The 14,543-nt window shown below is 32.6% G+C and overlaps 1 protein-coding gene across 1 annotated transcript; it reads right to left on the minus strand.

Annotated features, from left to right (window-relative positions):
- Positions 1 to 8,531: 8,531 nt before the first annotated feature.
- On the minus strand, positions 8,532 to 14,147 carry LOC126725515 (uncharacterized). Its single transcript, XM_050430278.1, has 2 exons — positions 13,921 to 14,147; positions 8,532 to 9,333 (listed from the first exon to the last, which is right to left on the minus strand). The coding sequence occupies exons 1-2, from the start codon at positions 13,961 to 13,963 to the stop codon at positions 8,672 to 8,674; spliced, it is 705 nt and encodes a 234-aa protein (XP_050286235.1). The 5' UTR covers positions 13,964 to 14,147; the 3' UTR covers positions 8,532 to 8,671.
- Between the last annotated feature and the right edge of the window lie 396 nt (positions 14,148 to 14,543).

The raw sequence follows: 14,543 nt of genomic DNA on the forward strand, positions 1-14,543 counted from the left end.
CATTTTTTATTTAAATAAAACTCAATTAAAAATAAAGTCATTGAATTCTCTTTTTTGAAAAAAAAAAAAAAAACCTTTTACATGTAATACCAAATTACAAAACTATCAAATTACATTTAATTATTTGTTAACCTTTAATGAATGTAGTAAAATCTTTGCAAACATAACATTTATCTATACATAAACTTATGCTTAAACAGTTAAACATATGAGAAAATTAAATAATTTTATACATTCATTCCTTATATTCATGATTTTATACATTCATTCTTATAAACTTATACAAAACCTTTTTACAAATCAAACAATGAATACGTGATATGGTGAAAATTTTAAAACACATGGAAAATGTTGCCAAAAGAAAAATCACTACATGGTAACCTATTGCGGCCAACAAAGGAATCCACTATAATACCAACCTTTGAACAAATAGGTTACTTTAGCATCCACATTCGGATCTCATATCTCATCTTATTTTACCATCCCAAAAATCTACTTTATCAATTATACCATACCATTTCACAATACATCCAACATCCCAAAACTCTATTATTTTACCATCTTATTAAAATATTATTTTTTAATCTTTCTTTATTATTACTTTTCCAACCGTCATTTTTTTTTTTTTGCAAATTCAACTATTCCAGCTTTTTCAAATTCAACTATTCTAGCTTTCTCCCTTAACCACTAGCACCGGCCAACCAACCAAACGCCGGCACCAAACCCATAAACCGGCCACAACTAAAAACAAACAATCACCACCACACCACCACTACCCTTGGCCCAACAAAATCCCACCGGAACCAAAAAACCCAAAATAATAAAACAAAATAAAACCCACCAAGTACCCACTACAAACCTAGCAAACCCATAACAACCCAACCAACCAAACGCCGACCACCCAACCTAGAAACCGGCCACAACTAAAAACAAACAATCACCACCACACCACCACCACCCTCGGCCCAACAAAATCCCACCGGAACCAAAAAATCCAAAATAATAAAACAAAATAAAACCCACCAAGTACCCACTACAAACCTAGCAAACCCATAGTAACCCAACCCACCAGACACCGGCCACCAAACCCAGAAACCGGCCACCATGTCAACACCACCAAACCCACCAAATGCCGATCTCTATGCCGATCTCCACGCCGGCCACCAAACCCACCAAACGCCAGTCTCTATGCCGATCTCCACATCAATCTCCACACCGATCTCCACCACGTTGACCTCCAGCCACCACGCCCATCTCAGTCGCGCCACCAGCCTCGCCACCACACCAATCTAGAAATCCAATCAGGCGTGATCTCCGATCTGGCTTGGTGATTCGGCGTGAGCTCCGATCTGACACAAACAACTAAGAGAAGCTTGACAATGGCGAGAGAGAGAGGGGATGAAAAAGAGAGAAGGAAGAGAGAAAAGAAAAAGAAAAAAAAATGAGAGAGGAGAGAGAGAAATTGACAGGTAAAATTATTTTAATGCAAGGGAAGTATTAAATTTTTATTTTTATTTTATACCATTTAGCTATAGTACCATCTTACATTTGAGATGGTACTGTAGCTAAATCTAAAAAAAAATTTGGCATATGCAATATGGCCTTCCCATTGTTGAGTAGTTTTGGGGCTTAAATGCCAAATGTTCCTAACATTTGGCATATACAAGCCCCACTGCTGATGCTCTTAGTAATTAATAACACATTAAGGTTGATTCTTAATTGATCGAGCCTCAATTGAGGGATAATTGAGCTTTGATCATTAATATATATTTTTTGATAAGGTCATTAATAGGTTGATGAAGAGCAATTGAATTTTCATAAATTCTTTTATTAAACTGCTTTTTGTACAAAAAGTCTTTAACTTGAATGAATATGAATGTATATTGTCAATTAATTTATAAGATACTCAGTGTTGTCGAGTTATCCTACATCGGTAAGGTGTGATATTGAGAAGGGGTTTATCACTTGCTCCGCGACACTAACTGTTTTGGTGTTGGCGTGTGAGTGTATTCCCTTATCTCATCCCCCTTCCCCCATATATGTGTGTGTGTGTGTTTCTCAAATAAAAAAAAAAAAAAAAAAATTAATTTATTAAAACACATTTGACAGTAACATTGTCAAGGAATATTCTAACATTAAACTTGTATTAGGGTATCATGGTCACTTGATGGATTCAAGGGATATTTAATTATTTTAGCGTGTTTGGGTTATTTTGGTCTGTTAAAATGTTGTAAGGATATATATATATATATATATATATTTTTTTTTTTTTTCAATTTAAGAGTTTCAGGATATTTTGAAAGTTCCAAATATTTTGGTTATTTTAAGATGTTTCAAGAGTATTTTAGTAATTTTATAGGTGTTTGGTGTGGACAGTGTTAAGGGGCTGAAAGCAGAAAACATTTTACAATTTTTTTTTTTTTTTTTTTAACTGGGATTTATGCGCTGGAAAAAGGTAGATTGGATTACGACCAGCCCATACTTGACAATAATGAAAGTAGTCTTGAAAGTTAACTAAGGTTGAAATGTGCTCAAGCACGTTCAGCTGTGCTTACAAAACAGCATTTTGTGTTTTTTAAGCAAATACGACCAAAGATAAGAAGGGCATAACTATATATGTAGTTGAATTATTAGCTGATATATTTTTAGCTTCCACCCCAATTAATGACAATAACTAATGAAATTTAGCCAAGAGAACTGAACAGGTCATGTACATGTATGATGTATCATGATCAATTTAATTTCTAAGTCAACTTCTTGATAGCCTCAGGCCCTCAACGGCTTGGTTATAATTATTATCAATAAGTACAGGGACACAATATTTTTTTACAATTATTGAGACGATTTGTTATGATTGGTACACGGTAAAACTATAAAAGTGGCGTCAATTCTAAGCCCTAGTGAAAGTGATAATGCTTCAATCATAGCAGACCAAGTCAACACTTGGGAAAAAAATTATGAAAAATGTTGTGTTCTTAGTATTGTTATTTAGTTATTGAACCTTACAGTTAATTAGAAGTAACATTTAAATATTGGGGGAGAAAAGGTAGCCAATCTTTGACATACATATCTCACTGAAACCTCAAGTCACATGCATTAGTACTTCAATGCTCTTTCCAGGCAGATTTGGCCTCCCACTTACAAAGTGATGTAAGTTTGACACTCAATATCAAATTAAAATGTCTTGCTTTTAATCTATTGCATCAACACTATAACATATTCTCAAAAAAAAAAAAACACTATAACATGGGAATTTAAAGGGTAGGACAATGCACAACCATTTTTCATGGGGAAAGTAATTTGCTAACACAAGAAGAAACCTCCTTCCTTGCCTATAAATATTTTAAGTAAATTTCTTTCTTCTTTCTTCTCTTTCATAAATTCTTTGGCACCACTGTCACGGTGTTACTAATTGCAATGCACCACGACTTGTTGGTTGTACATATAGAATGGTCCAAAATCCCTGAATTGGTCCCCCAATTTCATTCAATGAATTCCAGTTATCTTACCAACTATTGATCCTCACCAGCTACAAAGGTTTTAAGATGGTATGGGCATCTACCCAAAGCAACTAATTCATCACCAACTACGTACACTGGCGAATTTGTCATCATGTACAACAAAATAGGCATGCGCATATGAACTCAAATTTCCACAAAATGCAATAAATTCTAGTAGGACATTTTTTTATGTGCTCTACTCTATAGAGTGTAAACAAAAAAAATCTGAGAATATAAGAAAATGCAGTAGGAAACTATTTGTTGTATCTTGAATTTCTTCAATTCTTCTCTTGGCTGAGAGAGAAATTTTAGTACTTGTCCAGCCATATTATTACCAAGTAAAAATCGCACTACTGATTTAAAAACATGTACCAATGATAACTTAATTTTAGATTGGCCATGAGCCCTTGACCAAAAGTCCCTTTTTTTTTTTTTTTTTTCTTATAACAAGTTGCGGTCGGAGATTTGAATTTTTGAACACATGTTCTTCCAATGGAGTGAATCAGACAATGCCACTGAACCACTGATTTCTTGGCCTAAACCTAAGATTTACATGAAAACATCAAATATTCGATAATTAATGACATTATCAACTACAGTAGTTGATATAGATTATGCAAGAAGTTATTGTGATAAGCTCCAATAAGTTACCTAGTATTCAATGTTTGTACAGCAAGCCACTTAAGCTGGATGTTCATGCACTCATGAGTCATGACAAGTACATAATGGACACTAATATAATAGGTAAAAATAACTAAAAGCAACATTTCAGTCGTGAAGGAAGGATGATTTAAACCTCACAGGATATATACCATTCAAAATGTATATGTATTTAAATAAGCAGAAAGTATATTGGAAACACTCGAAGGAATTAAAAGGATATACATACTCATGGACCAAACTAGCAAGATAGCCCTCCAGTGCTCAATGAAATTAAAGAAAATGATCGTATCAAACAGGCAATGGCAAGAGTACATAATTATAAAGGGTATATTGTCCCACTAGCTAGGACCTATATAGATATAGGCCAATGGCTTTTAGTAAAAAGTTCTATACTTGATACATCCCACTTAATTGATAATTTGATAGTTACAATGGGAAGAATGATTTAAACTCTAAATGTCATGGACACATCAAAAGATGCCGATTAGTTGAGCTATTTATGATATGTACTATTTTAGTTTTCGAGCTGCATCATGTAAATTAAATGTCGAAAGCATAAGAAATCTAACTCAGTAATAGCCAATTGAATGATCGGTCAACTGGCCCTCAATCGTTTACATTGTCTTCCAGTACAAGCACAAAGGCTTAGAGAATGAAACAAATGCGTCAATAAAAAGCAACCACATAATGTTGCTTAATTTAAGCCTTAATTCTTATCACATTCTTAAAAATAAAATTAAAATTAAAAAAAAGGTAAAATGACAAGTTTACCACCACCCCAATTTGTCCTGTTGTCATAGTTTATAGTTAGGACTTCAGGAGGCATAGTATTAGATTTTACAATCTCGTATAAATAGGCAAGTGCATGCACTTACACTCTTTGCTAACAAAAAACCCACTTCAAGTTCTAAGTTCTACATTATCCATTGCTGTTTTTTTTTGCTATGGACTTCAATACTTGGTGGAATTCAGGTGGTACAAGCTTCAAGTCCAGCATGAAATATGTGAAAAATGGCTATGAAAGAATTGTGTCATGTGATATAGTGGTGAGTGGATCTAAGATATCAAGGTGGAGAATCCTATGGAGGAAATTTAAGAAGGAAAAGAAGAAGCTCTTCAATCGTTCTTCGAGTTTAGAGCATGTCCCTTCTTATGATCCTTATACGTACTCGCAGAATTTTGATCATGGTTCGATGTGGACTGACCCAGATAACCATTGTCGTTCATTCTCAGCTCGGTTTGCTGTTCCATCAAGAATTTTTCAGAAGAGAGAATTGATAGGTTGATGGGAGATATGAGGAAGAAAATGGAAGGTTTGAGGGTTTTTTTTTTTTTTTTTTTTTTTTTAAATAATAATAATAAATGTGTATATTTAATTTTGTTCACTGAAGTCTTTCTAGTTTTGAAGCTTAATTTGCTTCTTTTTGTTGTTGGGTTAAAAATTTAGATGTCACGTTTTGTGATGTCAAGAATGTCTTTGTCTTCTTCATTTGATCTATCTCTGTCTTTGAGACACACATACCAGTTTCCACAAATTCTCAAAGATTGGATCTCTCATCATGACTTTATTCTATTGAAGTTAAAGCTTTAAGTTAAAGTAAGAGGAATAGATAGCTGTTGTTTTTGTTCCCTTTGGACTTAGATAACACTATTATACTTGTGATGATGAAAAAGCAAAGTTTTAGCTTGAAGGAATGCCCTTTAAGTGTAATATAAGTTTATAGTAGTTGAAAATACAATGCTCTTGGGCATGTTTATTATCGTTTCACAATGAATTACACTACTATGATCGATCTACTAACAAAATCATGAGAGTCTTGTTAAATGACTAGTGCCCCATAGTGCAGTCCTTGCAATAATTGTGATATTTGCTTCGACCTAAAATCTTAGATATGTTAAAAAAAAAAAAAAGTCACATATCAGTTGAGTAGTAATGGCCTAGTAACAAAATTATTTTTAACCCAAAAAAAAAAAAAAAATTAGAATCTTAGTGGAGTCATGTTAGAAAGGACAATGTTCATTAAAAGTGTTTATATTATGTGATCACTTTTTTTAGTGGTAAATCTTTTGGTGATGTTTATTTGCTTTTAATGATATATAATCATATAAAGGTTTCTTTAATCCTTATATTACATAAAAAAAGATTTTATCTTTTTAATTACGATGTGAGGATCAAATCTCTTTTTTCTTTTAATCTCTCTCTCTCTCTCTCTCACTCAGATTAGAAGTGAGGTGCTTTAGCAGCTGTCTTGACCTATTCTATCCGAACTTTATGTTATTGAAAATTGAAGGAATTTATGTTTACCTCAGATTTAGAAAACACTATTAATAAGACAACATTATTAATAAAGTGGTAAGTATAACACTACGCTCACATGGGGGTACTCGGGTGGTGAGCTTATTGGTCAGGGGTGTAACGTAAACTAGAGGTTAGAGTGGAATAATCTAGCCAAAAGTTTAGTTAAAGTATTATGCTATTTGATTAGTGGTCTTGGCCTTGCAATTTGGGGGGCCGGTATACTTGCTTAATTATCTAGTAAAGTGCAAGCAAGCATGTGCTAGAAAAAGTTTATACTATGTCACCTAAATTTCAAACCCTGCACATGATGATCGAAGCCACAATAGGCTTGATAACCAAATTCAAAGCTTTTGCGCTTTATCTGACTCACACTTTTGGAGACATGAACAATTAGTCCAGACAACTAGTGCAACCCAGGCATAGCCTAGCTAGCCAATTCTTGAAGTATAGCAGCCAAATGGAAAGCTTTAAGTGTTTATAGCAAGCACAGACCAGAAAAATCTAAGTTCTTTTAGGAAGCAATAGTGAAGAGCCAATATTAATTGTGGCTACAAGTCCTACCTAAAGTGGTAGACTATCATAGAATAATAATGATTATCACACATTCATTATTAAATCATTTTCAAATGGAATGTGTACGAAAGATGCAATAGTAAATGTATAACAAGATTTTCCCATCCTAAAAGTAACATTGCGGAAAGAAAATCTCCCTTAGTCTTGAGATCTTTCAAGAACAACTTTCCTCTCTAGGTAACTCAAGATCTCTATAATATTAGTGCAACCGTGTCTTCTTACACATTGACTCAACTACCACATAAAAATCGTGAATAACTCAATTGTCAGGTTACATCTTAGAGTGTTCATCAAAAAGGTTACATCTTAGAGGGCTAACAGTCTAAAGAAATGAGGCCCAATAGAAATTTAAATAGCACTGTTTTAAGTACTATACATACCCTTTTTGTCTTTTTCCAGTACGATTACAGTGTTAAATAAAAGCCAATCCCAAAATTTCAAGACTAACCTTTGATTGTTGAATTACAATCTTCTATAAGCACTTTCATTATTATTTTTTGTTTTCATTTTTGGGGGCAGATATAAGCACTCTCATGAACCACAACACTAGAATTAAAAATCTTTATAAAAGTATTTTGGATAAACTGAAAAGGGAAAACCACTTTTTATGATACATACATTATGAAAAAAATAAGTCATATACATATGTTAACTGCAGCCAAAAAAATAAAATAAATAAAGTTTAACAACCACATATATTAATGAGAATTATTCTTGACAGTGTAAAAAGTTTGAGTCAATAGTTGCAACAAATTAAGTAAATTTGAATCATTCTAACTCTTGCATCAACGTCCAAAAGAATAAAGGTTCTCTACTTCCATGATTCCATCATGCCTTTTTGTATTACAAAGAAAAGATTTAAAGTCCCAGTCTTCCAGAAATATAGGTCCCCATTTTATTCAATGAATTCCAACTCCAAAGCACTTCACAGCCCAATTGTCACTATGAGCTGCAAAAGCAATAGTTGGCAGGATATCTATTGCCCAACAAAACCATGCTTCAATATATTGTCCACCTACTGCACTTATTAATCTCTACTTCTAATGATGGTCGGTCTTGGCAGTCCTCAGAGCCAGAACAAGTTGAAAGATACAGTCATGTACATTATGCACTAAAGTTAATATTCCAAATTCTAGATTATTCGACATGCTCCATATTTAAACATGAAAAACTGAGAATGAATAAATGTGTATGCACGGTATAGACTTGTAGGAAACTGCTTTTGGTGACAACAAAGTACAACTCCCCTTTGATTTAATTTTCCAGTGATAACAAATCCTTGAATTGGCCATATCCCGGAGATTCGCACATCTTCACTACTGAACAGTTGATTGATGAACTGTGTCTGAACACCATGTATTGGTGATGAAGTGCTATGCAACCACAAATTGTTTATGCAGCAAACCATAATAGCCCTTTTGTAGAGTACTTGATTATTATTCATATATTTATCATTTGTGAACACAATGTTAGCAGAAGTTAAATGGGAGGCGATCAAACTGAAGGCCATTTTGGTTACATGTCATTGTTTTAGGCAAAATACATGCTCTTTCTTACTATTCCTTTCATTTACATCAATGGGATAGATACATTAATAAATAGAATAGAAATAAGTTTAATCATCATTGCAGCAGAGCTACACCAGAGAGAGGCCACATATGACAACCACTAAATAAACACTGCAGTCAATGAAGATCGCACGGGTGGCCTGGTACACCACCAGGCCTCTCTCTAAAACCTTCTCTGCTTCTGCCCAGTTATCTCTATCTTTCGGAGGTGCCACTTCTTCTTCCTCTGCCTCTTCAGGGCCTCTTAGCTTCTCAAAGTGCAATAGTACAAGCACAATTGTCACATCAGTTAGCAGAAGTATGTAAAGAGGTCTTGAGGCTACAACACTCTCTGACTTCACTATGTTTCTCCCAAATAATGGATAATCAACATAGGATAAAACCGCTAAGAATGCTATTATGAGAGCACAAATAATGCGTGTACTCTCAGAAGCTATAATGCAGGTACTCATTCGTTTGGAGGTAAAAATTTTAGGCTGATGCCTACGTAGTTTTTGGAGCGGTTCTCTATCAATTGAGGTTCTTTGAACCATTGATGTGCCAAGTGATGGTTGTACTTCTATCATATCATCCAAAGGAGTCTTAATTTCTTCAATACTAGTGCCACGTTTCCTCAATTGAGGTTCTCCGTGGCTTCCAACATCGAAATGATTTCCCCCGTAAACATCATCACTAGTCTCATGTTTCAGCAATGTAGAATCAAAGGCATTATCGTTACCCTCAGGGACATCTGCAAAATGAGTAAAAAATTAATGAGAAATACTAGTTGAATATATATAAACTTCACACATTGAAGTAATAATGAGAAATACTAATTGGATATGTACAAACTCCACAAGTTGAAGTAACAATGGTATCTTGTCTGGTGAGGTAACACTATTTAATATCCACGATTTACTGTTTTATAGTGCACTAATTGGATGGCAAGATTTTGTTCAAATTTATGCTGATAATCTCAGCCTTACCTTTGATGCTGTAGAAAGTACATTCTGCATGACACTGACACTGACAATGCAATAATTTAAATTTCATTTTGGGATACTAGAAGAACATATACTCTTAATGTACTACGGAGCCTTCTGAGTACCACTTACCACTAGAGTTATATTAAGAAGGAACTACTTTATAGAATTACAAGAACTTGTCTCATTGCCAGTATACCGGGCTGACCTGCAGTTATAACGTTGCAAAATATATGCTCCCATTGCAAAATAGACAAAATTTACAACTTCGGTATATTATTTTCTTTTATTTTAGTATGACTAGTCATAAGTCCATATATTGAAACCCTTTTGTTGCAACAATTTGAGAGATATCTAAATCTCAATCATCGTTCTGGATTTGAAAAATAAAATATAGGAGGTTGCAATTATGTTTTATGTTGGGTGTATTGGTGTAAGAGTGTTCGTAACTCTACTTGTAACAAGCCACTTTGCTCTTTGTGGCCCATTCTTTTTATGTATTTGTATTGAGGGTTGTAGTTAGTTTTTAGCTCCTGGTTTTGTTTGTGTAGATGTGGTTTTATTGGTCTGCAGCTAAGCTATTGTCTTTTGTTGTGTTAAATGAAATTTCTCACTTATCCAAAAAGAAAAATATAGGAACTAGGTACTTAAATAATTTAAACCTTGCACAAAAGATCATGTTTTGTCATTTGATGCATGCATAAATCTCTTTATCTTCTCAAGATACCTTTTGTAACTTGTACATGCAGTATTACTCTCACATGTACGGGGAGTTCATGTATGTGACATAGACCCATTGTACAACATACTCTTTTACCAAAATGCAGTATATAGTGCATTGACTCAACAAAATTTAGGAAAACTAGCGATGGAGTTTTAAAATTCTGAACTTTCTCATATACTTCAAAAGGAGCTTCTTTTTCTTTTTTTGCAAAATCTGAAACATATTAAAAAAAGCATTATAATTTACAGAGGATCCTTCACCATGATCTGAAAAAAATATTAGAGAGTTCACAAGTCAATCTTTAATCAATCAAACCTTTCCTTTTTCTTTTCTATTAGCACAGGAAGAATTGAAGATAAATTCAAGCATGAAAAATGAATGTTTTTCCCCTTTCTTTCCCCTAAATAGATATACTAATCGTACAAAATTTCTTACTAAATAATGACTTGAAAAAGCTAATGTCACACAACTTTATTTAATTTTTTTTGTATGGAGAAATTAGATTGTGAACTTTTACATAATCTGAACTTTTTCATCATTAGATTATGTCTTGCTTTCTAAAACCTCACTTTTAATAGATGCTTATTTTTAAAGCCTTACATAGTTTATTTTTAGGCATAATATTCCAAAAATTAATCTCATCCAAATTCACTCTAATTAAAAAAAAATTAAAAAAAATTAAAAAAATAAAAATGTAGGACGCAAGAATTATAGAATGCAGAAGAGAACCCACTTAAAAAGCATATCAACACAACTGCTCATATAAAAGTGAAATTGTCCTATGGTAAATCTTTATATAACTAATTATTATTGTAAATCACCAAAACCCAACACAAAATGAAACATATATACATCTCAAAAGTCCAAGAACCTTAACATTCTGCAAGTGAAGTTGTTTTACCCAGAATGTCAACTACCAAAACACAATTGTGTGACAATAACAAATTGTACCCATTAAAAGAGAATGTATTAACAAAATCATGCATAACAATGATAAATAGAAAGATGAATGAATTATGTGTACATATAAAATCAAAAAAGAATTGAGTGTACCATTGATGTGATGATGAGGGGGAGAGGCAGAGGCATGTTGGTCAGGGACATGAACATTGGGGAAGAATGATTGTGTTTGTGTGGCATGAAAATGTTTACGGGTTGATGGTGGTGATGATGAGGATGATGGGGATGGAGGTGGTGGTCGTGGTGGTGATGCAATGGAGGCATAGATAATGTCGTCGATGGGTTTAGTCATGTGAAGGGCCGCTGGGTGTATGGTTTTTGTTCTCTATTGTCTGCTATTGCTATTGTTGCTTGCCACACTCTCTCTCTCTCTCTCTCTCTCTCTCTGTCTGGTGGCTTTGAAAAATGCCAGACACTCAGACGGTTATTTCTGTTGAAAAGAATGACATTATTTTGACTGAACAGTGTTGTTCGTTGATTGGCTTTTGAAAACAGAAAAGAAAAAATTGGAGAAAAAAGATGTCAACAGTGGGATTTGAATCCACGCTCTCTAGAACCAGAACTTGAGTCTGGCGCCTTGGACTTAGTCCACATGCTCCTATACTCAAGTATTTCACATTTCCTTTTATGCGTCAAATTTCAAACTTTTATTTATTTATTTATTTATTTTATTTTATATAGGAATGTCAAAAAACCTCATTGAAAAGTGAAAACACATAGCTGGAATGAAACTTTTCCTATTTTATCAATAGTTTATAATTTTCAAAAGTTATTAAAAAAAGTAAAATTTTTAATTAAAGAGAAGAAAAAGTATATGTTTATAACATGCATATTCAAATTGTTTAAATTTGAAAGTAATAATATATTACAAATGATTCAAAAATAATAATGTATTTTCATCGTATTCATTATATATTGCCTTATCAAACTCATTTAGGTCAATGATCAATATCATTATGTTTATCATTTTGCAAACTTATTCCTTTATTAAAATTTTCTTCATCATCATTAACATTTAATGTCACTTTTTGTTCTTTTATATTTTAATAATTTTTATAAAAAAAAAAAATTACTTCTTGACATTCTAGTTTCTTGGACTTGTAACAATAATGACAATATATATATATATATATATATATAATCAATTAACATCTTATTTATAGTATAGAAAATGAACTTGTAAATATTAAAGTGAAGTGTAAGTGTGTATTGTGTAGTCCAAATTTTGTAAGAGAAAGAGAGGGAAAAAAAAAAACTTATAAATATGTTATTGTATTAGGCAAAATTAAGTAACCAAATAATTTTGTATTAAAAACAAGTTTAACAACTTGTTAGATTCAAATAAAAGTACAAATTTTAACAAAAAACCTCACTTAACGCATTTTTTTATGTATTGTATGATATGTACAATTTTACAATATGATAGTACTTATAATATGTCGATGCGATAGAAAACTTTTTACACGCAATATAGAATTTTTTAATTTATTTTTTAACAATCCTAATCAACCTATATGTTAAAAAAAAAAAAAAAAAAAAGGTGGATAATTTCATCCAATTCTTGCTTGCTATTATAATTGAAGCAAGATCTCTACTTTCAAAGACATGAACCTATCCATCCCCCTTCCCCTCCCCTCTTATATTCATCATTGTCAAAATTGGTCAAGTTTTTTTTTTTTTTTTTTTCCTAGCTCATTCTCATCAATAGTCGACTCCTAATGTATACAAAAGAGTGTGGTTCATTCAATAATACATTTTTTTAGAGTAAAGACATAGTGAGATATTATTATTACTTAGTACTGTTGGAATACTATACGTACCCTTTGTCCTTTCCCAGTAGGATTATAGTATTAAATAAAGCCGATCCCAAAATTTCAAGACTAAAGTTTGGTTGTTGAATTACAATGGTCTATAAGAACTCTCATTACTTTTTTTTTTGGTGGGGGGGGGGAGCAGATATAAACACTCTGATCATGAACCACAACACTAAGAATGAAAAATCTTTATAAAAGTATTTTGGATAGACTGAAAAGGGAAAACCATTATTTCTGATACACACGTTAATGAAAAAAATTAAGTCATATACTTATTTTAACTGCAACCACATGAAAAAAAGGTTTAACAATCACATATATCAATGAGAATTATTCTTGGCAGTGTAAAAAGTTTGAGTCAATAGTTACAACAAACTAAGCAAAAGTGAATCATTCTAAATCTTGCATCAACAAGAAAAACAGTAGAAGTTCTATCCTTCCATGATTCCATCATGCCTTTTTGTAATACAAAGAAAAGATTTAAAGTTCCAGTCTTCCAGAAATATTGGTCCCCAATTTATTCAATGCATTCCAACTCCCAAGCACTTTACAGACCAATTGGTCACTATGAGTTGCAAAGCCTACAGACCAATTTGTTTTTTGGTTAAAAGGATGTGCCAGATTTTTGTAATTCATCTGAAACTTTTTTTCTTTTTTATTTTTGTAAGCCTACTACGCTTATGAATCTCTCCTCCTAATTTACCAAAAAACAAAAATTTTGGTAAATCAAACATTATTTATCTTCTAGACAAACCAAAAATCAATCAGATAAACTACAAATCCGGTCTAAGATATTAACTACAGAACAATCACAAATCAAAACAAATAAAAACAACTCAAATCCCTAAAAATTTTACCTTTCTCTCTAGTCTCGGCTCTCCGCCTCTCTCTCTCTCTCATTCTCTCTGATTCTCTTTCTCTCCCCTGTTCTCATCTGCTCAACAGCTCAAGCAAGGCAGCAAGCTTCCTCCGCCTGGACCGCCTCTCTCATTCTTTCTCTGAATCGGTTTCTCCGCCTCTGTCACTGTATCAGGTTCAGCCGTTCAGCCGGTATAAATATTTGGGCACTTTGACTTGTAATAAGATTGGGCCCTGGTGGCTGGTTTTGTTTCTCAGTTTTGGGCCTTCAAGTTTTTTTTTTTTTTTTTTTTTTTTTTTTTTTTTTTTTTTTTTTTTTTTTTTTTTTTTTTTTTTTTTCATAAAGCCTGCGTTTTTTTTTTTTTTTTTTTTTTTTTGGGTGGGTCTTATTAATAAGCCTTGTGTTATAATTGTGCTTAAATTTTTGTTATACTTGTGCTTAATTTTTTTTTTTAATTTTAATCTTGTATTTATATATATATTTTAGTTAGTGGTAATACATTGAATAAGTCTTTATTTATACAGGTTGAAATTGCTAAAAACTTGTTATTATTCGATGAAACTACAACAATATTTTTTATATAAATCAAGTTTTATTTCTCATTTGCTCTACACTTGAAAG

This window comes from Quercus robur, chromosome 5, assembly GCF_932294415.1.
Source record: "Quercus robur chromosome 5, dhQueRobu3.1, whole genome shotgun sequence".
Taxonomy (NCBI): Eukaryota; Viridiplantae; Streptophyta; class Magnoliopsida; order Fagales; family Fagaceae; genus Quercus; species Quercus robur.